This window comes from Dermacentor variabilis, unplaced genomic scaffold, assembly GCF_050947875.1.
Source record: "Dermacentor variabilis isolate Ectoservices unplaced genomic scaffold, ASM5094787v1 scaffold_14, whole genome shotgun sequence".
Taxonomy (NCBI): Eukaryota; Metazoa; Arthropoda; class Arachnida; order Ixodida; family Ixodidae; genus Dermacentor; species Dermacentor variabilis.
Genome location: NW_027460302.1, coordinates 2,273,875 through 2,300,910, shown reverse-complemented (window position 1 = coordinate 2,300,910; position 27,036 = coordinate 2,273,875). Strand labels below are relative to the sequence as shown.

At 46.7% G+C, this 27,036-nt stretch overlaps 2 protein-coding genes across 6 annotated transcripts in view; both read right to left on the bottom strand.

Annotated features, from left to right (window-relative positions):
- Nucleotides 1–27,036, bottom strand: part of LOC142567706 (sphingosine-1-phosphate phosphatase 2-like) — a 216,321-nt gene that overhangs the window by 148,901 nt on the left and 40,384 nt on the right. For all 5 annotated transcript variants that reach the window (XR_012825222.1, XM_075677875.1, XM_075677874.1 and 2 more), the window contains exons 2-3: nt 21,675–21,764; nt 12,892–13,161 (exon numbers count right to left, since the gene is read on the bottom strand). Coding sequence is in view for 4 of the 5 variants with exons in the window: in XM_075677875.1 (XP_075533990.1) it covers nt 12,892–13,161; nt 21,675–21,764 (360 nt within the window). In the remaining variant the exon portion in view is untranslated. The remainder of the gene's footprint in view (nt 1–12,891; nt 13,162–21,674; nt 21,765–27,036) is intronic.
- Nucleotides 7,326–11,289, bottom strand: LOC142567713 (uncharacterized). Its single transcript, XM_075677892.1, has 5 exons — nt 11,201–11,289; nt 10,125–10,206; nt 9,122–9,362; nt 8,859–8,977; nt 7,326–8,781 (listed from the first exon to the last, which is right to left on the bottom strand). The coding sequence occupies exons 1-5, from the start codon at nt 11,287–11,289 to the stop codon at nt 8,461–8,463; spliced, it is 852 nt and encodes a 283-aa protein (XP_075534007.1). The 3' UTR covers nt 7,326–8,460.

Sequence of the window (27,036 nt, the reverse complement as noted above, 5' to 3'; positions counted from 1 at the left end):
CCAGTGTTGGCTGCCGTCTGTTACTGGAATCCCAAAATTGTCTGCAAGACAGAGAAAGAAAAAAAACTCTTATTGTGCTGTGACAGTTATAAGTAACAACCCACCAATTGGCAGCCCAGGATTCTACCTCTCAACCACCCTGCCAATGCTACAGCAGTGATGCAGAAGAGCCCGATTGCACCAGCAGCTGCCATGATTGGCCTGCTGCTTGACTCTTTTGCACTGGCTAGAGCTGGGAGGGCATTTTGAAACTGCCGATCCAGTGGACTATACATTTCAGCTGCTGCTGAAGTGCCGATTGGCTGGGCTGGGGTACAAGTGATAAGGAGCCTGGCTCCTTCTCACTTGTAGCGTGCCAGCCAATCAGCGGCGGCTGAAATGGACAATCCACTGTGTGGACACTTACAGAATGCCCACGCCTGGCATCCGCACCTTTCTCGTACTCTGGCATGTCACCTTCCCAGAGGTGGGTGCAGTCCTAAATTAATTTTGCTTTGTCTACATGTAATGGCAATGACTGAGCAGGGGCTTCTTCTCACGCTTACTGGATGGCGCAAGGCGCTGACGTCTCCTTTTCCTCAAGGATATCATGAGGTATATTAAAGGAGCAACCCTAATATAAATTTGAAAAAAGCAGAAGGAATCCAGTAGTAATAAGCTGAATGGTTATTCTGTAGAGACCAGAGGCAAAGTTGAGATAGGCAAGAGGAGAAAGAAGAGCCAAGTCTTTCCACTTCAACACCGAAAGACACAACTCGCACAGACGAATACAACTCACACTTCTTTTACTTCTCAAAAGAAGATGGTTCGCTCGCAACTGAAGATATTCGCTCCAACAAACACTGCACGAAACAGTCTAAGGCTTACTGCACATTATATTTCATTAGTTATAGCATGAGAGTTCAGCATTATGGGTGAAAGTATAATTTTTTTTTTTCAATTGGCAAGGAACTGCAATACCATAGTTCAGACTGCCACTGCAGATTTCAAAGTGCTTGTAACAAGCTCATCTGCAAAGTAGCTGATGAGGGGCAAAATAACACAACCAAAAAACAGTGTGAGGCACACATGCACTCAAATAAAGATGTAGACTCATGTGCAGCCAATCAATATGGATGCAGAAATTTTGCCTAAATGATTTAAACGAGAGATCTTTCCTGCTGCTCTGTCTTTTTATACTGCTTATTCTTGAAGACCCCAACACATTTGATGCAAACATGGCCATGAAAGGCACTAATCTCGAGACATTTCCGTAATGTGGCAATGGGTAGGCCATGCACATAAGTGTGGATGCTGGCCACCATAAATCCCTCCTTAAATGCCAGTCGCAGTTGATCATGCAACCTCTGTTAATTGACTGTGTGAGTGCCCTGTTAACTTTGCTATTTATTTTTGTGATGCAGCCACTCCTTTTTATAATGCCTTCAGGCCCTGAAGTCCAACCTCAATATAAGGAACATACAGGGTGTTCCACTTAACTTGAGCCAAACATTAAAAATATGCAAATGCTATGTATATGGACAGAACCAAGGTGTGATGTTGTTTGCCGTCGCTTGGAGGTCCTCAGATTATTCTTTGCATTCTGTTTAATTAGCTAATCAGTCTTAACTAATTAATGAACTTCTCAATTATTATAATTAAAATGAAAAGTGTCAATGAGAAATATTACAGCAATATCAGAAGCTCTTGACACAGCTTTTACATGCTACATAAAAGTATTTTTCTGAGCGTGAGTGAAGCCCGCGAATACATGCAAAGTGCCTCGAGTGGCCAGTTTCGTGGCAATTTTATGTGTATTCATGGGCTTATTTCATGCTCATTCGCTAATTAAGCGGAATGCAAGAAATGAACTGAGTATCTCCAAGCAACGGCAAACAACATTACCTTCGTTCAGTCCAGCTATGTGGCATTTGCATATGTTTTAAGTTTGTCTCAAGTTATGTGAAACACTCTGTAGACATACTTGATTAATTATTCATCAGATATAATGAAACAAAGGTACGACTTTTCTCAAACTTCATCGAGTAATGAGTACGCTTATAAAGAACATCAAATATAATGAAGATATTCTGAGCATTTATTCCTACACTTCGTATCTTCAACTGTACATACTCATCATCACTGTTTTGGGGCCTGGTGGTGGGGCTCTCACTCGGGAGAATAAAGAGGAGACTCGCTGCCTAAACCTTGTCACACAAGTGGTGGAGCGTGCTGTCCGGTTCCTTCATCCTCTCGGTTCCAGTCTCTCTCAGCTTCGCCTGCACTACATCCCTGCAGCTCTGCCCGGGTCGCTGCCTCTACCAACTGCACTCGACCATGTCCCAAGACCAACAGGCCAATACAACGATATCCACCTTGCCTGCTCCTGCGGGAACCCCTTCTTGGATGGCCACCACCACTCGGAAGGATCCGCCAGTGCTCGCTGGACTTCCAGGTGAGGATGCTGAGAACTGGTTGGAGCTATACAAGCATGTGAGTGTCTTTAACCACTGGAATGAATCTGCAAAACTTGCTCATGTCGCCTTCTACCTAATTGGCATCACGAAGACTTGGTCTTACAATCATGAGCTCGATTTTGTCAACTGGAGCACCTTTAAACACCACCTACGACAGATTTTTGTGTACTGATCTGTCCACTCAGATACCTCCAAGAACAAGCTTGCTGAGCGTGTTCAGCACTCAGGTGAGTCGTACACTTCGCACATAGAAGACATCTTCGCCCTCTGCTGCTGCATGAACACCTCGATGGCAGAGAGTGACCGTGTACGCCACCTGCTCAAGAGTATTGGGACTGTGGCATTCAATGCTCTTGTAGTGCTGATCCCCACTACCGTCGCAGACATCATCAGTACGTGTCAGCGTCTCAATGAGCTTCATATGCTCCACTTACACCCTGACACATCTGATTTCAAGGCATCCAACGACAGCGAGCTATGTGCCTTGATTCGCTCCATCATCCGATCCGTGAGGAACTGCACACCCAAGCTTCGTCAACCCCTCCTGAGGTCCATATGACGCGTCCTAGTGGCCACATCCACGCCATATTGTGAGGGGAGAGACAGCTGCCGTGACCTGCCCGCAAGTCCCGAGCCCGCTCCCTATCCCTAGGCCAACTTATGCTCAGGTTGCCTCTGCGGTGCCACCCTCCCAGCAGCCACCACAACACACGGGTCCCTAAATCCCATCACTGCAAGACCACTGCCTCTTCCAACTTACAATGTGTAAGCCCACCTCGACCGGTTTGCTACTATTGCGGCATCCGTGGCCACATTTCAAGGTTTTCCCGATGCCGTCAGCAAGATAAAAGGCGTGGTTATGATGGGTTTAAAAGGGATGAGTTTTCTGGCCCTATACCACAACATTGGCATTCCCCATCTCCACAGAACTTCAACGCTGCCAGTTCATAACGTTTCCCACGTCGTCACTCTCCATCACCAATGCGCCGCTCCTTTTCCCCTCTTCGGCTGGCGACTTCGTCTTCCCGCCCGGAAAACTAAATGGTGCAGCTTCAGGAGGGAAAGCTGCATCCTCTGGACAATGTGAAACTCCTCCGGAGTGCCCGTCAAATGTACTTTTGGTGTGTGTTGAAGGCGTTGGAATCGAAGCCTTGGTTGACACAGGTGCACCACTTTCTGTTATTAGTACTGACTTGTGTTCTGGATTGCGAAAAGTGAAGACACCGTATAATGGCCCTCCCCTTTGCTTTGCTAATGCAGTCCTTGTTCAGCCCTCTAGTGTTTGTACTGCGCGTGTTTTCATTGATCCTTCATCACATTCAGTTTCTCGTGCTATCTTCGTGTACCTAAGCTATGATTCTGGGATGTAACTTCCTGTCCTCCGTCTCAGCTTTCATATCTTGCAGTCAGCGAACTATTCATATGACAGACACTGAACCTTCGTCCGCTGTCAATGCTCACAGCCTACATTTCGTCACATATACTGACTACTTCATTCCCGTGGGCAATGAGCATATTCAGACACTATTGTCAATTGTGATGTGTTCCCTGCACCAAGCAGTCACTGCATTTCTGATGGGCTTAGCCTTAATCCTAGCCTGGGGCAGTGGCGTAGCAACAGGGGGGGCCGGGGGGCCGTGGGCCCCGGGTGCAAGGGGCCAGTGGGGGGGGGGGTGTCATATACATGTGAAGACACCCCTCGTAGCAACGGGGGGGGGGGGGGGGGGGGAGGGCGTGGGCTCCGGGTGCAAGGGGCCAGTGGGGCGGGGGGGTGTAATATACATCTGAAGACACCCCTCTTTCCGCCAGCTTCACCCGGGGAGGGGGCTGGCAGAAGACCTATGGGCCCCGGGTGCCAGACGACCTAGCTACGCCACTGGCCTGGGGCCAGATCCCACTGCGGTTCCGTTCGAGAACCAGTTCCTTTCGCCTCCTCTCATTGGCCGACCGTCGTCACGTCCGGCGTGACGAAAAACTTCCGGAGGCGGCTCCGCAGTTTTCGCCTACGTCACGGGGCGTGGCCATGGCGCCGAAAGGAACCGTTTCACCGGCCGGCACAAGAACCGCGCCGAGTAGGTCCACTTCGCGGGAACCACTGTAAACAAACATGGCGGCGCCCATGACTCCGTATCTTTTCGCGGCTCTCTGCGGCCGCTCTGGGCAGAGACGACCTAGAAACAGGGAAGATGCCTTCGATCTGCCGGAGGAGGATTTCCGCCACCATTTCAGGATGAGTAAGGCGCTGGTGCGTAGGCTGTGTGCTGATCTTGAGGGCGAAATCGGGACGAAGGGGCCGACCGGACTGCCAACAGAAGCGAAAGTTCTCTGTGCGCTTCGGTTTTTTGCGACCGGGAGCTTTCAGACTTCTGTCGGCAGTGAGGTGACCATCCAACTCTCGCAATCCTCAATGAGCCGCTGCATCAGCGCAGTAGCACTAGCTATAACTCGCGTAGGCAAGCAAAGAGGGTGGGTAATCTTTCCGTCCACGCCAGCAGAAAAGCAGCAGGCAGTGGCAGAATTTTTGCACCGCGGCCGAATTCCTGGTGTTGTTGGCTGCATCGATGGAACCCTCGTTGCCATCAGTCAGCCTAAAGGCCTCAGCCCCGGTGAAACGCAGGCATTCATGACCAGAAAGGGCTACTACGCCCTAAACACGATGTTGGTAAGTACAAGTCTGTCCACTCGTTAAAAGCAAATCATAAATCGCGTATTTCAGCCACCTACGTGGATTGCGTGCATTTGTATGCTTAAATTTGAATGCACTCAAAATCGAAGTGAGGAGACGTCATTGACATTGTCGGGTAACATGTTAACGATACCTATGAGAAACAAATTCTGCCGAGGTTTCTGCATTACTTTAATATATTGCATTCTGCGTCGCAATGCGGCTATTGTGGCCCTGAATGAAAGACGTTAAAATTAATGTATATAACAGGGATACTCGGCAAGGCAACATATAGAATGTCACCTTCACTATCTTTGCAAGAATTTAACATAGTTACTAAAATTATGCTCACATCATGTTCCAACAGTGTGCTGCTTTTATGGAAATTTAAGAGTGCATTACAGCCATGGCTTTTTTTTCTACCCATTAGTTTGTTTCCAGCATGTGTAATGTTTACACTACCTTTGTATATTTGCAGGTCTCAGATTCAAAACTGAGAATCCTCGCTATTGATCCACGGCGACCAGGATGCACTCACGACGCCTTTTGCTGGAAACACTCATTCCCGCGGAGGAGAATTGCCGAACAAGGGCTACTTCGTCCTGGGGAGTTTCTGCTTGGTGAGTCGTCTTATCCGAAGCAGGCAAATGCAGAGACTGAGCACGGTTTTATTTTTATTTTTGCACAGGTGACAGTGGCTACCCACTTGAGCCCTGGCTGATGACCCCTGTGCCTGGCCATCCAAGCCTCCAGACACCAGAGGGGGCTTACAATCATGCACACTCTTCAATGAGGACAGCTGTGGAGCGCTGCATTGGGGTGTTGAAAAGCAGATTTCGGTGCCTTCAAAGGTATCGAACTCTGCATTACAGCCCCAAGCATTCAGCTACCATTATTGCAGCATGTGCAGCGCTCCACAACCTGTGCCTTGAAGAAGGTGATCCTTTTGACGGCTCGTGTAGCAGTGACGACAACAGCGACAGCAAAGATAGTGAGCAGGAGGATGACACTGCTGCACAAAACGCACCGCCATCTTCCACTCGCTCCACACTAACGAAAGCTAAGGCGGTGCGGTGCCGCATTGTACATTTTTTCTCCCTACCACGCCTTCAGCACACTGCTTATTTGAGGAGAGTGCGTCAGCGTGTGATAAGGCAGCTCGCCAGGCAGAGACAACACACCTCACAGTGATGCATGCACTACGGTGACTCAAATCTGTACTCACACGCAAAAGTTGCGATTTTTGGAAGTCTTATGCAATGTGTTTGCAGCTGGTAAGGAAATAGTAAAGAAGGCAGGCCGTTCAATTTTGATATCCTGTGATTTTTCATGATAAACAATATCAGGTGGCTTTCCACTACACTATAGCATATATGGTTTGGCTCAGATTGGTGGGTTGAACTTCCCCAAACAATTCAGTCTTTGAGAGATGCCATACTGAAGGGCTCCACTAAATGTTTTTTAACGTGCACTGACATCTCGTGCAGTGCATGGACCTGAAATATTCCGCTTCCATCGAAATGCGCTCTTTGTGGGCACGTTCAAACCCACGCCTTCCACATTAGCTGCCGAGTACCGTAACTACTGAGCCTCCGCAGCGGTGATAATTTATATGGAATGCATATAATTGAATACCATATTTGTAAGGTGCTTTTGTTTTGCTGTTAGCTCTTTTATTTATTTTCATTCCCTCATTTTCTTTACGAAGCAGTCAAGGTGACATCAGCTTTTCCCAAGAATGTCCGGCGTATGCATATGTTGTCGTGTGAGAGTATTGGCAATGTTCTGTTCAGTAACAATTTATACTGCACTTACATTGCAATTCGTATTGTTGTCTTTTTTACTTGTTTAGATCTTTTAGTGCCTATTACTGTTCTATTTTTCCATTTTTAATTTGTATCCTTGAGTGTAGAAAACAGTTTCATCTGTACCGTGCTGTTTCCCCTGTGCACATGTTGTATGGGGCCCTGAACTTAGTCAGGTGCAAGGCTGCACCTTTTGTTTGGGGTCCTTTAGTTTCTATATAAGGAAACAGAATAAACTTCAACAACTTCAACCTCAACTTTCAGCACTATGACTGTTGTTTCTGGTCCTGTTTTCCTTTTGCATATGAGTTATACCATTGTAGTAATAGCTGCTGTTAGAAGACCTAACACAACTGCCTAGTTTGGTATGAATAATTGACACTGAAAATAAAATCTTGCTTGCGGCTATTTATGATGTACTGAGCCTCTTCATCAATGGTCATTTTCAGCACAATCTTGGTAGAAATGAATAACACTGCTACAAAATGTGCTTGACTGAATTATTAAGACAAGAGAGCATTCTTTGTAGCCAAATTATGTGATATCACATGGTGCTTCTTGATGACTTTGCTACTTATACAAAACATCACAGTGGCACTTGTCTCTACGCAATGCCTACAGCAAGAAGCTGTGGCCAAATGTATGCACTACTGCCATAACATCACAGAGTATTTGGCTGAGATAGGACAACAATGCAAAAGAGAATGGTATAGTGAGCTAAAATTACAAATTGCAGTTATTATTGGTTGCACACTGCCCAGAGACTATCACAGCTGACAGGATTAACTGTGTCATAACATCACAGAGTATTTGACTGAGGTAGGATAACACTGCGAAAGAAAATGATATAGTGAGCTAAAATAACAAATTGCAGTTATTATTGGTTGCACACTGCCCAGAGACTATCACAGCTGACAGGATTAACTGCGTCATAACATCACAGAGTGTTTGGCTGAGATAGGATAACACTGCGAAAGAAAATGATATAGTGAGCTAAAATAACAAATTGCAGTTATTATTGGTTGCACACTGCCCAGAGACTATCACAGCTGACAGGATTAACTGTGCCATAACATCACAGAGTATTTGGCTGAGATAGGATAACACTGCGAAAGAGAATGGTATAGTGAGCTAAAATAACAAATTGCAGTTATTATTGGTTGTACACTGCCCAGAGTCTATCACAGCTGACAGGATTAATAATGTAAAATAAGGGTAGTCACAAGAAATGTACACAAAGTAATTTAGGCTATTTTAGGTAATATGACATAACAAAGTGATGCAAACAGAAATGAATGAAAGGCAAATATTCTTGCCTACACACAAAATGAAACGATGGTCTGGAGTAGGTGGTTTGGATAATATAGCAAAATAAAAAGATGTAAACCAAAATGAATAAAATTGAAAGAACTTTACACACAAAACTTCAGTTGTCTGGAATAGCATAATAAAGTAGGACGGCAATAGTAACATTTAAAAAGAACCTTTAGAACTCGTAATGATAGAAGTGGAATAAAATAAAATATCCATGACGCTATTTCGCTGGAGGTTCAGCACTGACAGGGGCGACGGTGGACAGCCACTGCACTTGCTGCAGTATCAACTGCCCTGTAATTGCTAGCCGCTCCGCTGCAACAACAATACGAGCCTGGTATGCAGATTCGTTGGCCAGTGTGTTCTCTTGAACAGCTGCCATCCGCTCCAGTGCAGTGGCCTGGCGTGCTTGCGAGTCAGCCAGTGCCTCTGTAGCAGCCGCCAGGCGATGCAGGGAAGCTGATTGGCCCAGCATCGTCTCTGCCTCTTGCTGAAAGGTTGTCGCAACGGCACCCACCACGTCTTTAAGCTGCTGCACTTCCTGTTTGTAGAATAGCACTGACTGTTATATTACTCTTTCTTGCTAACAACCATGCAGCAAATGGAATATGTACATACAGATTTGATTTCAGCTGCCAAGTCTAAAGACTGTTTATAGCCAGCAGCAATTTCTGGCAGGAAATCTTCAGCAGCTGGCCTGCGCGATGGTGTGCACCGCTCCTGTTGCTGGCTTGTCCCTGAGGATACCCACAGAAAAGACATTGTTGCAGCGCTTCACCTATGCAGTCTAGATCTGATCATCAGATAGCGGTTTATACAATGGCACGCAATAGGGAAGCTTGATATCACTGGTGACGAATCATGTGCATTGCTGAACTTACGTGACAAGCCACTCGTACCGGGTCGATCTCCAACAGAAACACGTGATGTATGTCGTCGCCCTCGTGGAGTGGCTTGGTCAGCAGGAGCTGTGACGGGCTGCACTGCAGTTGTTGGAGTGAGCTGGGGGCTTGGAGCACGCCCATCCAGGGATTGTGCGGAAGACGGCAGGGTGCTATCCTGAGCAGACAAAACCACCACAATGAGCAGCGGTACTTTGACTCCATGGTCTGCTTCAATAACCTAAATAATTAATATATAATTGTAGCAAAGTGTTAATTGAAGGAAAACCAAATAGGCTACGTTTAAGTAAATTTTCTACCTCTTCCTACTCTCGTAGCACAGAGTGCTCCAAGCTGGCGTAACTAGCTTACTTGATATAGAAACTCTTCTTCAGCTGTCGTCGTTTCTCCTCTTCCATCAGGGATGGGACGCCGTAGACGTTTGCATTTAGGGAAAAGACTTTATGTACACAATATTTACATCGACAGCTATTTACAGTGGGTCTGACGTATCAACTCAACATAGCCGATAGTGCATAACACCGTTCGTACGTCATGACCCTTCGGTTACACTGGGACTGGCGCCTTAACTCGGCAGAGCCGAAAGTGCAGAGCACCTTTCCTGCGCCCGGAACCCCCGTGAGAGGTCGGGAGCCAGGTTTTAACCCTTCCGTTGCGCCTCCCAAATCCCCTCACGGCAAATCACGACACCCCAGTGACCTGATTGGGTCAACTGGGCTTTCACTAATTGGACACTCTCTCTCTCACCCTCTCCCTGCGTTCCTTGGAAGGTTCAGAGAGATAGAGAGAAAGGAACCACCAAACGACAAATAACATCCCAAACATCCTGCTCTGCGACATGTATGGGAAAGTCTCCCAACACTTTGAAGAACACTTACGAAGAACGAACATCTGCGTCGCCCCGTCCCAGCACCTTAATTAAAACCATCGCGCACTGCGTGCCGAAAAGGGCACCCCTGCCGAAGCGCACGCACCGATTCACCATGCCGTCTCGTGCATGGTTCGTCTCCACCGGCGGGCCCATAAAGCTAAGTGCATAGATGGATTGTGTCTCCGGTGCCAGCCTGCATTTCAAGAGACTGCGCATCGGGTCACCGATCCCTCTGGCTTTAAGTTGCCCCTTCGTACCCCAGGCATGCGCATTGACGCCCTAATGACGCTTTGCCCGGGGTCCGTCCCAGGCAGGGCGCCTCCGTCCGCGCTTCCGGGCCAAAGGACCCCCAACGTCGCACCCTTTCCTACGTTTCAAGACCGCACGTGCGACAGGTTAAGATCTCCCGAGGTGGTGGCGCGGGCTATCTACCGCCAAAGAGCGCCTCCCGACTCATTACCAAAGCGCCCAGCTGGTTTTACTCTTGGCGAAGCCCGAAAATGGCGATCTCCCACAATTCTGGGGCGAAATTACCTCTCAGCGTCCATGCCATTTGTCAACATCTTTTACAGTTTAGAACAAAATATATTTTCTTAACATGGGCACTCGACACATGTTGAAAATGCTTGTAGTTGAATTTTTGCAAAACTCAAACTGGATCAATTAGACTCTGCATAATTACCCTGCAACGTTGGTCTGCATAAATAATCTCCCAAAAATGCATGCGCGCTGTTGTATATATACAGTGTTCAATTATAATGCATTGGGAACTTTGCACCTGACTATATGTTTATTACTACTCCAAACAAAGATGCATTCACAGTAAACAGAAACTTACTACTAACTAACGGATGTTTTGTTTTTCAAATGTCGTAAAATGGACCGAGAAAAGCAACGCTGAAAGCATACCATCAGTTCACCAAATAGTTAAAACGTAGTCACTGGTCTAAGGATCGCGATTATTTGCAACCACCTCCATTTACTTTTGAAATTACTTCTGTTAGGAAATATGCAGTTCATGTCGAACATACCTCTTCGAAAAATCCGTCACACACGCCTACTGCACTTGAGTGGCCGACAAGATCGAGGATGCGGCCCCGCAGCCCGCACAGACGGCCGCCGCCTAAGGAGTAAACGAACCGCTTGTTACGCAAAAGAAAACGTGCACTCTGGATCATTGCACTCACCTGTGTTCAGCGGCCACGACGGCTGCGTCGTGGCGGGAGTTATAGACTTCTTTCTTCCAGAACTGCCGCCACTGGTCCGCTGTTTTCATTGCTGGCCCCTCCGCATTTAAAATCTCTGCGAGCTCACGCCACAACCGCGCTTTGCTTGTTTTTGTAACTTATGGCGTCAAAACAAATGACCCTTTCACGAGCCGCGGGTGTTGCTCCATGAACTCTACAAGCAAAGTACGCTGTCGCGGCGAAACATGGGGGCCAAGAGGCCGGCGAGTTGCTGCTTGGGCCATTGCGAATCTTTATGTCAGAAACGGAACCAAAGAGCAGACGAAACTTCAACGCGCGCGCCAAAGAGCCCGCAATTTCCCAGATGGCACCGCGTGCGCGCGTATGCGACACCATCTACCGACAGAAAATAGAAACATGTGTCAAAAGAAACGTCAAAATAGTTCTTTACTGCACTCTCTTGCACGTACTGTGACTTCTTATTAAATAATATGTATTACCATTTATTTGTGATATTTGATTTCTTTTTAAAATAACCTATCTTTTAGTGTACGGCCCCCGAAAAAGCCAGGCAGTCGTGGGCCGGGCTCCCGCGAGGTCGGGCGCTCGCCGATTGGCCGTTCGCTTCCCCTTCTTTCTCCTCGCGTTCTTCGCTGTCGTCATTTTGACGTCACTCCGAAAAGGAACGGTTCGGAGATGGAACCGAAGCGGAATCTGGCCCCTGGTGCAGTTTCAGGACGGTAGAGCGTTCGGGGCTGTTTGTAACCCTACTTCTTCGCCAGTCGTGCTGTCCCAGGGCACCACTGTCCCTTGCTTTACTGACACTGAACCTCTTTCGCTGGTACCGCTTCACACCGAATCACCACCTTTGTCTACCACAACTGATGATCATACTGCTGCCACTGCTTTAACGGCCGCGATAAATCCCGACCTGTCTGCTGTGCAGAAAGACCTTTTGGCACTACTGCAAAAACACAGCACCTTGCTTGACGTTCACTCCAAGCTTGTGGGGCGCACTTCCGTTGCAGTACATCGCATCGAAACTGAAGGCCCTTCGATTGTACGCTGCCACCTGTATCACGTGTCTTTGTCTTTTGCAGAATAGAAAATCATTGGGGATAACATTGATGACATGCTCAGAAGAGACATCATTCGGCCATCGTCCAGTTCTTGGTTGGCTCCTGTTGTGTGGGTTCGCAAGAAAGATGGCTCTGTACGATTTTGCGTCGTTTATCGAACACTTAATAAGATCACGCGCAAAAGACATACCGTATTTACTCGAATCTAGGCCGACCTTGATTCTAAGCCGACCCCCTAACGTCTGAAGCCAAAAAGAAAATATATATTACCTCGAATCTAGGCTGAACAAAAAAAGCGAGGACAGCATTCACAAAATGCAAACAGCATTTATTGAATCTGAACGTGCAGAGCTCATTCAACGTTGTCATCGCTGCTACTTATTCCTACGCTTCATATTTTCACCTGTGATGCATACTCATCATCGCCGTTTTGGGGCCTGGTGGTGGGGCTCTCACTCGGGAGACTAAAGAAGAGACTGGCTGCTGAAACCTTGTCTCACAATGTTTTCATGTCAGATCTGATTTCATTACAACGAGGTTTAATGGTTTGGAAGTAAATAATAAAACGATAAACAAACAATTTCTAGACTGAAGAACTGGTGTCCTACTGACCCCTTGGTTCACAGGCATGGGTGTGGGGGTGCCAAGCACCATGGGCAGCAATGCCTCGCCAGCCCATATGCCGGCCACTGTGGCAACCACCAGGCATGTGTCACCACGTGCGGGTGTCCATCGTGGAGGTGCTGGGTATGCAAGTAGTAGCAGCGCAGCACACAGTGGGGCACCCCATGGCCATGCCAGCATCCACGCCTCCAGCGCCACCGACACAGACACCAGCGGAAGCAGCAGTGCCCAGGCAACCACCAGGCCCACCAGCAGGTCCTGCAGCAGGGCGTATGCTTGCTCAGTGCTTGCTCCTCTCTCGTAGCATTAAAGTCATGACATCACCTCTTGGATTGCAGTTTTTTTTATAAAACTTGTAAACACCTTTTGTTGTGCAACGAACAACTTAAGGAACACCAAAGAGAAACCAGTTTAGGCTGGTAACATATTGTTTCATAACTCTTTCAGTTAATTTTGTGGTAAGAGGTTGAGTACCAGAAAAAAAATATTAAGGCCGAACTTCTATTTTTTTTTTTTCAAATTTCAACCCAGAACCCCAACACCAGTATGTCATGGTGATGCAATAGACTTCAATGTTATTCTTTCTTTTTTTCATGTTAGGGCCATCGCAGGTCAGTGAAAATTTATGAAATTTGCTAAGTTCAATCTTTGGCTCTATTGCAATACTATGTAGTCCATCCAATCTGCACCAGCAAAAAATTAACTAGGTTCGAGCAGACAGCATCGAAACCCACGAAATCATGGCAAGCTTGTCCAGTAACTTGACAGCAGCATTGCCACCCATCAATCAGTTTTGAGCCCTTTCTGGTTTACCAAGTCCCTCTTTTCTTGGTAGCAGTGGCTGTTCTTTTTTTTTCGTATTGCAGAAGAGCAATTTACTAATGCAGCTCAACTTATTTTTCTCTAGGCAGAAAAGTGCAGACGGCGGGAAAGGTGAAACAGACAAGACAATGTGCTGTCAACACCATGCACCAGCGACACCACACACCGCAGCACACTGCCTTGTCATCTGCCCTGTTTCGCCAAGTTGAATGTAAACCAGCCAGCCGAGCTCAGAAACCTTGTTAAGTTTTTTTTTCTGTTTGGTGTTGTTGTAAAATGTGGTATCAAACCGCCGCATCATGTGCGCGCTGTCAATGCGCAGGCGCCACGTTCTTTTTCTATGGTCACTCCTCATTTTCCCTTTCCCCTTTTTGCTTTATATATACGTGCATTAAACTCTTGTGCGTTGTTCTCGGCAACCACTGGGTCGTCAACGTCTCCCTTCTTACATGATGGCAGCAACGCTGCCGCTGCTATGTTACAGTGGCGACGAGCCAGGAAGGCACCCACGCAGTCAAGGTAGAACCCAACGCTAAGCACCTGGAGACAGCCGTACAGCTGACCACGATGGCCTCCTACATGCTTCCAAACTTCGACGACGTCGCAGATAAGTGGAAGCCTTACCTCATCAAAGTGGAAGCGTATATTGAAGCTAATGCCATTTCGGATTCTACTAAGGAGCGGGCACTTCTAGTGGCTGCACTTAGTACGTCGACGATCCAAATTCTAATGGGAAGGATAGCACCTGCAAAGCCCAATGCCCTAAGCTATGACGAAGTAGTCAGGGTATTGAATGACCACTATGACCCAAAGCGCAAGGAAATCGCTGAAAGTTTCCAGTTTTTCAACCGCTGTCAGCAGAAGAATGAACCCATGATTTTTTCGTTGCAATTCGGCGCATAGCAGACAATTGCAATTTTCGCGACTCGCTGAGCAGGCTACTTCGAGACAGAATCGCTGTGCAAAAGCAACTTCTGTCAAAGAAGGAATTAACGCTGGAGGAAGCGGAGTCTATAGCAATAGCCGCTGAAACTGCCGAAAAAGACGCAAGGACAGTGTCCGCAGACGTACCGCCTGTGCTTAAAGTGGAAGCACATCGCAAGCTACCATCGAGATCAAGCACAGAAAGTGCAGGGCAACTGGAGTGCGGAAGGTGTGGCAGTTTTAGACACGACAGCAACAGCTGTCGATGGGCTAGAGCCCTCTGTTACTCTTGTGGTAGCAAAAATGTTTCGCAGCCGCAATGGTAACGGTGTTCCCAGCAATCGGCGAGTCCATCACGCGAAAGCCTTGGCGGTGGAAGACGCCGTTTCAGAAGAGGAGAACAGCGATAGTGCGCACATCTGGACGTTGGCGTCAGCACGAAAAACTGCTCTTCAGCCACCAATTAGACGAACGTTTAGTTGGGGAGACGTGGATTTATTCATGGAAATAGATACCGGTTCCCCGGTGTGCGTAATATCGCGACAGCTTTTTGATAAACATCGCAAATGCTGGCCAAGCTTGCAACCTTCACACGTGAAGCTATCCTGCTACAATGGAAGATTGCCGGTGGTGGGCGAGCTTCAACTTTCTGTAAAATACCGCAATATTTCTGTTAACTGTGCTCTTGTAGTGCTAGACTGCCCCGGACCAAGCTTGTGCGGCCGAGACCTGCTAATGCTCCTGGAACAAGCGGGCGTTCCGGTACTACAAATGACGGGTGAAGGCGAGGCCACGATGAATCAAGTGAACTGTCACAGGATCCATGCCATCCGCGACACATACCAGGACGTTTTCTCGGAAACCTTGGGGTTGATCAAGGGACCACCAGCCAGCCTCCTGCTGAAGGGCGACGCTCTTCCCAAATTCTGTAAGGCGAGACTTATTCCATATACTCTACGTGACAAGGCATCGCATGAACTTGACCGGTTAGTGCCGCTGGGTGTAATATCGCCAGTCAAGCATTCGAATTTGGCGACGCCCATTGTACCCGTTCTGAAGAAAGATGGCTCGGTCAGAATTTGCGGTGATTTTAAAGCTATTCTAAATCCTGCTTGCGCCACGGAGCAGTACCCACTTCCGGTAATTCAAGATATTTTTGCGTCTTTAGGAGGAGGCCAGTTGTTCAGTACGCTCGACTTGCGGGATGCTTATAACCACATGCTTTTGGACGAGGAGTCTCGGAAGCTTTGCATTATTAACACTAACAGAGGCCTGTTTTGTTACAATAGGCTTCCGTTTGGCATTTCCTCGGCTCCCGCAATTTTCCAAAGAAAACTTGATACCATACTGTCTGGGTTACCTGGCGTTCAGGCTTACTTGGATGACGTTCTAGTCGCGGAAAAGGTGAAGACTGCGGAGCTCGATTGCAGATTGTCTTAGAACAGTTCAGAGAGCATGGCGTGAAGCTCAGATACGATAAGTGTAAATTTAGCCAGCCATCTGTCGCTTATCTTGGGCATCGTATTGATTGTACCGGCCTTCACCCAACTGAGAAGAATGTAGATGCTATCATGAATGCCCCTAGTCCCGCAAACCTAAGCGAGCTGCGTTCGTTCCTTGGCATGATCTCGTTCTATTCAAAGTTTTTGCCGAATATGTCAGATACATTGTTCCCATTGTACCAGTTGCTAGAAAAAAACACACGCTGGCAGTGGAAGTTATCACAGGAATCTGCATTTCACAAGGCAAAGCAGCATCTTAAGGACGCCGAGGTCCTTGTGCATTTTGATCCATCGAGGCAGCTGAAGTTGGAATGTGACGCATCCGCTCGTGGTATAAGTGCGGTTCTTTTTCACACAATTGGAAGCACCAACAGACCAGTCGGGTTCCGTTCAAGAACCCTGACAAAAGCCGAAAGAAATTATTCTCAATTAGAACGTGAAGCATTGGCACTTGTTTTTGGGGTGACTAAGTTCCGGGATTATCTTTTAGGTCGAGAGTTCGTCCTGGTTAGCGACCACCAGCCACTTCTAGGACTGCTGAGGCCCGACCGCCAGACGCCTGCCATGGCTGCAGCTCGCATCCAACGCTGGGCCCTCTACCTGGGAGGCTACCGTTACAAGCTCGAATATGCTCCGGTAAGACTGCTACTGAATGCGGATGCGCTGAGCGGACTGCCGCTGCAGGGCTCCGATCTCGTTACGGAACCTGACCCTGAAGAGTACGTATTTTGTTTGAAAAGCCTGGATGAAGGGATAGGCACAACACGTGAGCTGAAGGAGCTGACCGCCAATGACTCAACCTTAGCTCGCGTAAAGCAAAACGTGTTACACGGGTGGCCGAAAGGCGCAAAACGACTTGACCCTTCCTTGGTCCCCTTTGCTGATCGCAAGTTGGAGCTATCTCTGGCACACGAGCTCGTCTATTGGGGACACCGTGTCGTCATACCTGTCGCTACGCGTAAGCGCTTACTACAATTATTGCATGAAACGCATCAGGGGTCCTCGGCAGTGAAAACAGTGGCGCGGTCCTTGTTTTGGTGGCCAGGAATAGACCGCGAAGTAGAGCTCATGGCAGCGCAATGCGAGAATTGCATTGCCAATTTGCCTATGCCACCAGCGGCCCCGCCGTTAAATTGGCCTCAAACGCAGGAGAGATGGTCGCGGGTTCATGTCGACTTTGCGGGACCAATAGAGGGTAAAATGGTTCTCGTGGTAGTAGATTCCCACACTAAATGGATAGAAGCAGTGCCGCTGAACCAGGCTACTTCGGCAACCACCATTGACTGCCTACGGGAGATATTTAGCCATTTCGGGGTACCAAGAACCCTCGTATCCGACAATGGAACACAGTTCACCAGCCAGGAATTTGCAACGTTTGCTGACAGGAATAACATTACACCCCTAAGAACCGCCCCCTATCACCCGCAATCAAACGGAGCGGCGGAGAGGGCAGTACAGACAATCAAGGATAGTCTCCGGAACATGCGACGTGGAAAGCTGGAGCATAACCTTATGCGTTTTTTGCTTAATTACAGAAGGACTCCCCAGAAAACCGGAAAGTCGCCATCGGAAATGCTGCTAGGGTACCAGATACGATCGCGCCTGGACACCTGCTTCCCTGCGGTGACTGTATCTAATTCTAAAAAGGAACACGACGAGTGGTTGCCTCCAACAGACTGTAGTGTACATGTCCGCAACTACGGGTCAAATGGTAAATGGATACCAGGACGGGTAACAGAGACATCGGGAGGACGGATGGTCACAGTGGAGACTCCTCAAGCAATCGTGCGGCGTCACATCGACCAAGTGCGCACCCGTACTGAATCTTCTCCAGATGAACCACCAGGAACCGACCCAGGCTCGACCAGCAGAGACAGTACTCAGAGCGCATCGTCACTCTGCCAAGAGCCATCCGCGAGCTCCGACGACGCGGGAGAATCTTCACCCCAAGAAGTGTTTTGGGACTTGGACCACCAGGTGCCTGTTCCAACACTTGTGGCATCCGGGGCAGACCAAGTAACCATGCAACCTGTTCGACGCTCCACAAGATCCCGCAAGCCAGTGCAGCGTTTTTAAGAGGGAAGAAATGTTGTAAAATGTGGTATCAAACCGCCGCATCATGTGCACGCTGTCAATGCGCAGGCGCCACGTTCTTTTTCTATGGTCACTCCTCATTTTCCCTTTCCCCTTTTTGCTTTATATATACGTGCATTAAACTCTTGTGCGTTGTTCTCGGCTAACCACTGGGTCGTCAACGTCTCCCTTCTTACATGACGGTAGCAACGCTGCCGCTGCTATGTTACAGGTGTCACTTTAAATAAACACAGAACAGGAAACTGGATTAAACAATAATGTTTCTGGAATACCAAAATGTCATGCCTTGCCACAAGTGGAGTCTCACTAAACAAGAAACGACAAAAAAAAAACAAGACGTGTAGCAAGGCCACCCTGAAGTTTCCACACTAGCTGTCCATAGCATAAGAGGTTCTGATAGTGTCGGTTCAGTACTAATTACCACTTTGACCACAGAGAAAGAGATTTCATTTCATTCTAAAGAAACAAAAGGCTCGGCCTAATGGATTCAATTGACTTCTCTGCACAGAAATAGCCCAAACACATGAAAGTAGTACAGTCAACATCCAACATAATTAACTCACATAACAAATTGTTGCATATGGCAAATAAAATCTTATATGCCCATTGCCAAAATCAGCAATAAGAAAAGCATGTTTAAATGAGGATTTCTTTTTTGTATGGGATGTGCCTTTCTTATTACCATACAGTTTCCTACAAAAATCACTAGGGGCACTCTGGTATGTGATTGTACAGCTACATACCAATGGTTAAATATGGTTAAGTGCACAGATTTGTCTGATCTTAGTGCTTCTGGCTAGAGAAATTCTTGTGACATTCATTATTATGCTATATGTTACTAAATTTCCAAGCAATCATAGTTTTCTAAACAAAGCAAGGTGTGAGAAAGGCGTATGGGTTTTCTTTGTAGCTTTGTGCTACATTCGGGTGAATGACAATTCTTCCATTTCATGATACTTCCTCCACCTTGTGGGATTTTGCAGAATTGATTTGCCTTAGCAAGGCAATTAGTCGCTGTGCACGTGCGTAATCATGGCAAAAGGTTGCATTTGTAATACAATATGTTGTCAGAAATGCTGAACATGCAAATCAAATGGCCACTTTAAGCCAGAATGTTTAAACAAATCCCAGCGCTAACCATCATTGCCATGCAGACTGAACTGCCACACTTACAACTCCCTCTAGTGATCTTTGTAGCAAACTGTGGTTATGATGAGGTTTTGACTGCACTTTGAAATCAGTGGCATACCTTCACAGTACCAATGCTGTCAGTTGCAAATGGGACACAGAAAGGGAAACTATGACTTGCACTTTCTCTGCTAGTAACCAGCCCTCTCTTGCTAAATAAAGGAAAACAGAGTCTTGAAGGAATGCTACACGGTTCCAAATTGATTTAGTGTTCCTGCTTAATTTTTCTTACATTATCAAAGACTAAAATTATCAGAGGTTCGTACATGCTGTAGTGCACTTGTCAAACATTGCCACATTGGCTAGTGACAGTCTTTGTTCATGCCAGTAGTGCAAAGAACAGCCAATGTTTCTACACATCCTCATTTCAAACAAGTTTAGAATTTACTCAACGCTTGCAGAATAAGAAATTGCACAATTTTCTTACTGCCTGCGAAATATTTTCCCACAGAACTACCACGATTTCTTTTTTTGATAAATTCAAATAGATGAAACATTTTGGCCTACATAGCCAAGATTGTAGGTGCGTAGTACTTTTTAACAGTACAGCTGTGCTATACTACTTTTTTGAAAAGATGATAACCAAAGCAAATGGAATATGAAAACTGAATGATGTATGTGTAAGCATGGTGTCCCTGACATTAACAAAAAACAAAGAAATTTATTTCTGGGTGTTTATGGCTTGGAGAGAAGGAACACAGTCCTGATATTAGGCAGCAATCAAGACCATGTGATTGCCGTGCCTCTTCCTTTATTTTCCCGGGCCCAATACATGTGGAAATGAAAGTAGTCAATATCCAGTGCCCCACATGTGCTGCATGTCTTGTTCATTTGCACTGTTCAATAATGTTCACCACAATCGAGAACCAGCAAGGTGAAACAGCTCACCAACCGGGACTGTGCAGTGCACAATGATATGGGCTCACACTGCACTACTGCCTGTGCGCTCTCTCGCAGATAACGGCAACACACGTCACAGCATCCTCAAGAGGGGGGCCGAACTCTGTTGTCAAAAGGACTCGTGCCGAGCATGGCGAACGGTTTGGCCTTATTCACAAAAGGCTGAGTTTTAATTTCTTACCAGAACAGTAGCCAACACAAAAAAGGCCACATCCCTTCACATTTACAGAGTTCCATTTTACTGGTAAATTCTACCAAAAATGCCTTCCGCCATGCACTGTTTTCATGGTTCGCAACAGTCTCTGTTCAAATAAGTGATGATTTTAAGGACACCCAAGGCCCTGACAAGGTATATTCAACCACTAATAGAACAGTTATTTGACAGATTGAAACCAAACTACTGCCACCAACACCGAACAAGCTTTTTTCACTCCACACAAGCAAAAATTGTTTTAAACAAAGCCTAGGGAGAATTGCAAAGTACTGGACGAGTTGGTAGCTATTCATTATGATACTGCAGCATGCACAAAATGACCTTTGCCCCACAGGGTCCTCCTCGCTTGTTAAATGTAGGTGCGTACTGCAGCGTAACAATGCCCTCGTAGGGAGAGCTGCTGCCAATAACTTCGACCACCTTCATAAAGCCTCATTTTAAGTAATTTTGTGTATGCTTTTCTTGTTTGATAGGTACACACTTGTACCTGGTAATATCACTTGTTGCTTATTAGTTTCTTTATATTGTGCATAAACATTAATTTTTTTTTCACTCTGCCATTTTCTATTGTACCAGTATTTAATCTGCTATATTTATCAATCTGATCTCACTTGAAACATTGTTTTTATTTGTGTTTACATTGTTTTTTTCTCATCATGCTAACCTCACATTTCTGTCATTTCTGCCACCACGTGGCCTATTTGTGTAGTACACTTTCCAGTAGCTGTTAGGGTACTGCGAATAACTAAACTTAATTGAATTGGCTACATACAAATTATACCAGCCCTGAAGCATATAAAAAAGATTAAATATATATAAATATAAATAAAAAATATAAAAGCATGGTTGTCTCTTGTCTCCTTCTTACGTCCGTTGTTTTATTTGGCGCCGTCATTGTAATCATGCATAACCAACTCGCCCACCAGCACGTGCTCAGTAAAAAAAATTAATCATACTCAGCTAAAAATTAAAATCAAGGTCACCTGTTTTGTCACAACTGGCAGTTTTCAAGGCCTCAATAGCATCTCCTTCATATAGGAACTTTCTCGGGGCCCGCAACAAGAGGGCCAACACAAATAATTTTTTAAAAAATGACTGCAGCCTTTTGAAGTCACGGTGAAGCTCACCAGCACAGTGTGCATGCCCAGGTAGAGGCGACTGACGCACAGCAATGTGCACCACACCACGCACACGCACAGCGCCGCATGGTAGCAGTACTGCAAGGAGAGAGAAGAGGTTCTGTCATCATCACGCGGCCATTAAACAGCAATGTTCCACACTTAAAGGCCCACTCTTCTTGGCGTGAAGGACTTTGACAACATCTGCTAGATTAATTTAGAATAACTTTAGTGCTATTCAAATACAGCAAGACAAATTGGGCCTATTGCAGGGTCTTCTTTGACGGTTCGTTCCCTTGCAAATCTTATTATGTTTCAATGCTCCACACAAGTTCAAAACAACATTCTTTTTTTATATTGCTTTGTTTTCGTATATTCTGTTCTTGCTTCTGACACAAATTCTGCACCCCTATGCTATGACCCCCAGCATTGGGGTCAGCAGTGTTTGAATTAAATGAATGAATTAATTAACTAAATAAATCAATGTTTTCTATAATGCACGATTAGACTGTGTTTTACCTAATACATCTGATGAACATTTTCTGTACAAGGCAAAAACACATAGTGATACTTTGAAATTGTGAACACACACTCATACACCTGCATTAGACTTGTCAACCCACGAGAGGATGAAGTCATGACAGCGGGAGGGGGGGGGGAGACAACTGTCGACAACCGACTTTGTCAATGCCAAGAACTGCCAGTTTGTAAGTGTAACTTTCTTATTTTTCACTTTTTTTTATAGTCCTGCCATGTCACAATTTATTGCAAGAAAGAACAGTAGTTGCCTGGCTAATGCTGTTACCAATACAAATGGAGCTACTGTGAACTGTTGGTGCCTACAACACAAAACCGTCTATGTGTATGACAATGCAACAGAAGACAAAAGAGATGAGTGTGCAGCCGAGTCCTTAGGCACTATAAAAAGGAAATCTGGTTTATTTATTGTTATTTGGCACACAAAAAAGTAAAAGTTGGGACTGTCCAGCTAAATTTTGTTGTTTATCAGAATGACAGACCTAACAAAAGGGGTGGTGGGGTCATGATAGCCATAAAAAAGTATATTTCCTATTTTGTGTTAACATTTCATCACCCCTAGAAATTTTGTCTGTTTGCATCACGTCTTATCATTTAAATTCCTTCTTGAAATCTGTTACCGACCACCCGATAGTTCAGACAATTTTGTGACCTATCTGCATGCCAACCTCAGAGATATTAGGACAAGCTTCCCAAAAGCTGAAATCTTTTTATTCGGTGGTTTCAATTACCCAAATATCAACTGCAGTACCTTAACTGCACTGGCTCATGACTCGATTAATTTTTTTGAACTAACCTTAGGCTTTTTCTTAACTCAACCAGTTCACGAACCTACACGTGGTCTTAGCATATTAGATCTTGTTTTCACATCGACTCCCGACAAAGTAAGCCTGATCACCCTCACAAACTACATCAGTTCACCATAAAAATGCCCTCACACCAACGCAGTGCAACGTCCAAATACACAACCTTGAGTTGTAGAACTTCTCCGGCAAGCTGTTCTGCTACGTTTTTGTAAGATATGCGCCTGACCAATGTGTTGTATTTATTACTGTAAATAAAGTGTTTATACATGCTCTGAAAATGTTTCTTTGTTTTGGCGAAGTTACTCGCGCTTTGTATTATAAGAAAGTGGTATCCGTAATTACGGAACAAATTGGTCTCCAAGCCTATGCGAGCGCATGGCAAGTTTACTTTCCTGCAGCCGCGTAATGTACCACGGCAGTTGAACAATCAAACTCGAAGCGGTTAGAGCAAACGGCATGACGAAGGTAACCGGTCTGCCCTTTGCGTACGATAGGGCTGTGGCAGTGACCTAGGCAAATTAAAATTCCCGCGGTAGCATAACAATTGTAGGAACAAAGTGGGCAGACATGCAAAATCCTTGCGGGAATGACGTGCGATCTTCCCCGAGCCTTCTGCAGTGGTACGGAGAACCGCACTTTTTTATTCCTGCCAAAGTGTCGGGGTAGCCTACGAATAACTGCCCGGTCGGCAGCGCAGAAACCAGCAGTCTACTTCGGAGAGAAATAACGCCGCCTGCTAGGCAGCCGCTGTGTTAGGGTGGCTAGCCACCCTAGCTGTGTCCTGCAGCTGCCGGAGCGAAGCTTCAGGATGGATGGATGGATGAAAGGTAGGAGCGTCCCCTTTGAAACGGGGTGATGGCAGTTGCCACCATGCTCAGCTTTTTTATTTTTATCTGTGTTGTGTGTTATTGAAATTGGCGATTTTCTTTAAATACGTCTTCCTACCCTTTTAACCTTATGTCACCTCTCTGCTTTTGAGCTACCAATCCTCCAGTCGCCTTTTGCTAATTTCCACAGCATATTTCACAGGAGGAACGTCTTGCCGTGCCCCCTTTCGGCGGCAACATGCAACACGTCAGGCCACGCCCTCCTCTACAACTGCAGTCGGCTGTCACCATCCGCATTTTTTTCACGGCACGACGGCGCATGCACTCTGCCGCGACACGTTTTGGAAGGGCCGCGCGGTTCGCCGCACGCCGGAATGTCCCCCGAAAAAAAAAAGATACGCTCGAACGCGCGCAGCCAAGTTTACAAAGGTGTTCTGCTGCGCTGCTGCAAACACTCGTGCCATGTACTGCGCTGAAACTCCGCTGGTCACTCGACGTCGTTGCGGTGCCATAAACGTGCGTAGCGCGAGACTGCAGCTCCCCTTTAAAAAAGAAAGCGGCCACGTCCAGGTAGTTCGGACTGCACCGTGAGCCAGGTAGTTGCCGCTTTTCATCAATGGCTGGCAAATTTAACAAAAAACCCGTGCGTTACAGTTGGGCGACACTTGAAAACATCAGTTTGCTGATGGAGTCTTCTAGCAGCGTCGGTCCTCTCTTGCTGGTTGTGGCAGCGCGTGCCTGACTTCACGTACTCATTTAAGGCACGGTAAAACTTGGTCGATACGAGACCGACAAGACGCACACGTCAACGATTGACCAACTATTCAGTACAGTGCGTCACTGAAAGCATTTTATCATACCAGGCCGACAATGACGCAACCGACGAGCGCGAGTTGTCACACTGCGACGGGCGTTCTTGTCAACGGCACCGACAAAAGCAGTGTGCCGATCATCGTTCGACCAAACCCTGCGCGACGGGCCATCGAACTGACAATGCAATAGCGACAGCACCTTCGCTTGTATATATAATTCATCGCGCTAACAGTGGGTAAAAACATGCCTGCGCAGTTGAAATGCACAAGCTTCAACCCTCTCAAGCCGCGCACATTAAGTTTGAGCCAATGTTGATCCTGTTCAGCCAAGGTTAAGCATGGCGCCGTCGTGTTCGTGCAGCCGCTACCAGCGGACTTGCGCTGAAATGTAAGCAGTTGGGACGAAGGAAACTGCTTTGGTAGTTCTGTCCTTGGCGATTTGAAATCAACTACACTTCGCACGGTGCGTGCACAGAAAGCCGGTAGCGTTCGCTACTTAGATGGGTGCGTGTTGTTATGCTGACACATTTCTCAATTCCATAGATGTACTATTTACATCGGCGTCAAACAGAAAACAAGAGGCAGTGCATTCGGCACACAGCAGCAGAAGCAACCGTCTCGCTCAGTTACACCAACGGTGTCAGTGATGGTATCCGCGTTTTCGCGAAAGAGCTACACGGCCCAAAAATGAGCACTTAATTTATGCGAGCACAGTTCTATCTAATAATGTTTTATGGCATGCGCAAACTGTAAGTATGATGGAGTTAAAGAAAAGCAAGAAACTAAAATAAATAAACAGCCCGTAATATGTAATGTCGATCACAGTTACCGTTGTTTAAGTGATTCGACTGCTCATATTGACTCGTCTCGGGGTGGAACAACCCGGCACATATGGGCAGATATGCATGTTTTGCTACGTTTTGATATTTTTGCATATCAGCGATGCACCTTTTCCACAATACCTGACGCTAAACACGATCTGTGTCTGTAGTTGTCGGTGTAAACAAGTACCGCTTTGATAAATCCGGAGAGGAAGGCTGCGCTCGAAGACTTGTTGAATATGTGAAATGTCTAAATAATGTTTAAAACGAATATGAAAAGCGAGGACCAAGTGCGGAAATCAGTGAAAACAAACTCCAAGGCATCCGTGTCGATAAAAGGATCTCAGCGTGCCTTTATCGGTCGCACTGTTTGCATAACAGCGCACTAAGACCTGCTCACCCAGTGCTTCGTGGAACGACATTCGGGGAAGCCAGCAGTGACGATTCGCGATCCATGAAAGGCAAAACTGACGCGCACTCAAATCAACCGGCACACTTCCAAAACATCTCCAGCGGCATGCGGCAGAGGGCAGCACAGGAAAATGAAAAGGGGCGGATTGCTGAAAATCTCCAAGCGCACATCTGCTGCAGTGCTAGTTGGGACGCTTGTGGCCTCCTGCGAGTATGCTTCATTATATTTTATATTGACGTACCGCTTCTTCTTAAGCACACGCCAGCAGCTGTTATGGCATGGCTTTGCGCTTACCCATTTTGCGACACTATACTACAACCAGGAAGCAGCAACCTTTCCTACCATAAGTAAGTTCTTGTTCTTAGATTTCCCGAAACACGCATGTCAATGAGCACATAAAAAAGCAATGCGTAATGAAGCCCTGAATCAAATTTGATTGTCAAGCCACCAGAAGTCCAACTGTCTATGTAGTAAACAAAATGTGTTATACAGGCAGTCAGCCGTCTTTCTATGGCACTCTGCATCCCTAGTAGAACAAAGTAACTGGCGGGTTATTAAAAACCCAGCACACGTGTGCAGCTAAACTTTACAGCTTCAAGGCTCGCACTACGAATGCACAAGAAGCCAAAAGTCAAGTTGGGTTCGGCGGCTGTGCGCGGACGCGATAACCCTTTCACTCGGGTCGTGCTTCAGCCTGCACTCGGGCGCCTGTTGCTCGCAGCCCCCGGGGCCCGCTTTTCCCGCGGCAGACCCTATCGTTCTTGGCCAAGGACTGCCATTCGTAGTGCGCGCCTTTGGATTTTAAAGCGTACCACCCTTCAAGCCATGGATTTCATCGGGAGCGACAGTTGCGCGTTTTCACTGCCACCGAAGACGGTGGTCTTCGATGCAGCGTGGCAGAACCCATCGACATTCCGGGCCACTAGAGAAGAGCAGGCACTACCGGTGGCGCTTTGTGGGCTCGGCGGCTGTGCACAGACGCAGACCGCTAATCCTTTCACTCTTGTCATGCAGGTTCGTAAAGTTTACGGCCTTTTCCAGCAGTTATTTCCTGCTTCAGTTGCCGAGCCCGCACTGCAGCCTTCTTGTCGCTCTTGAGTGTTCTCATGTAATTCGTGCTTTGTTGGTTATGTCGGGCGATGTCGAGAGCAACCGG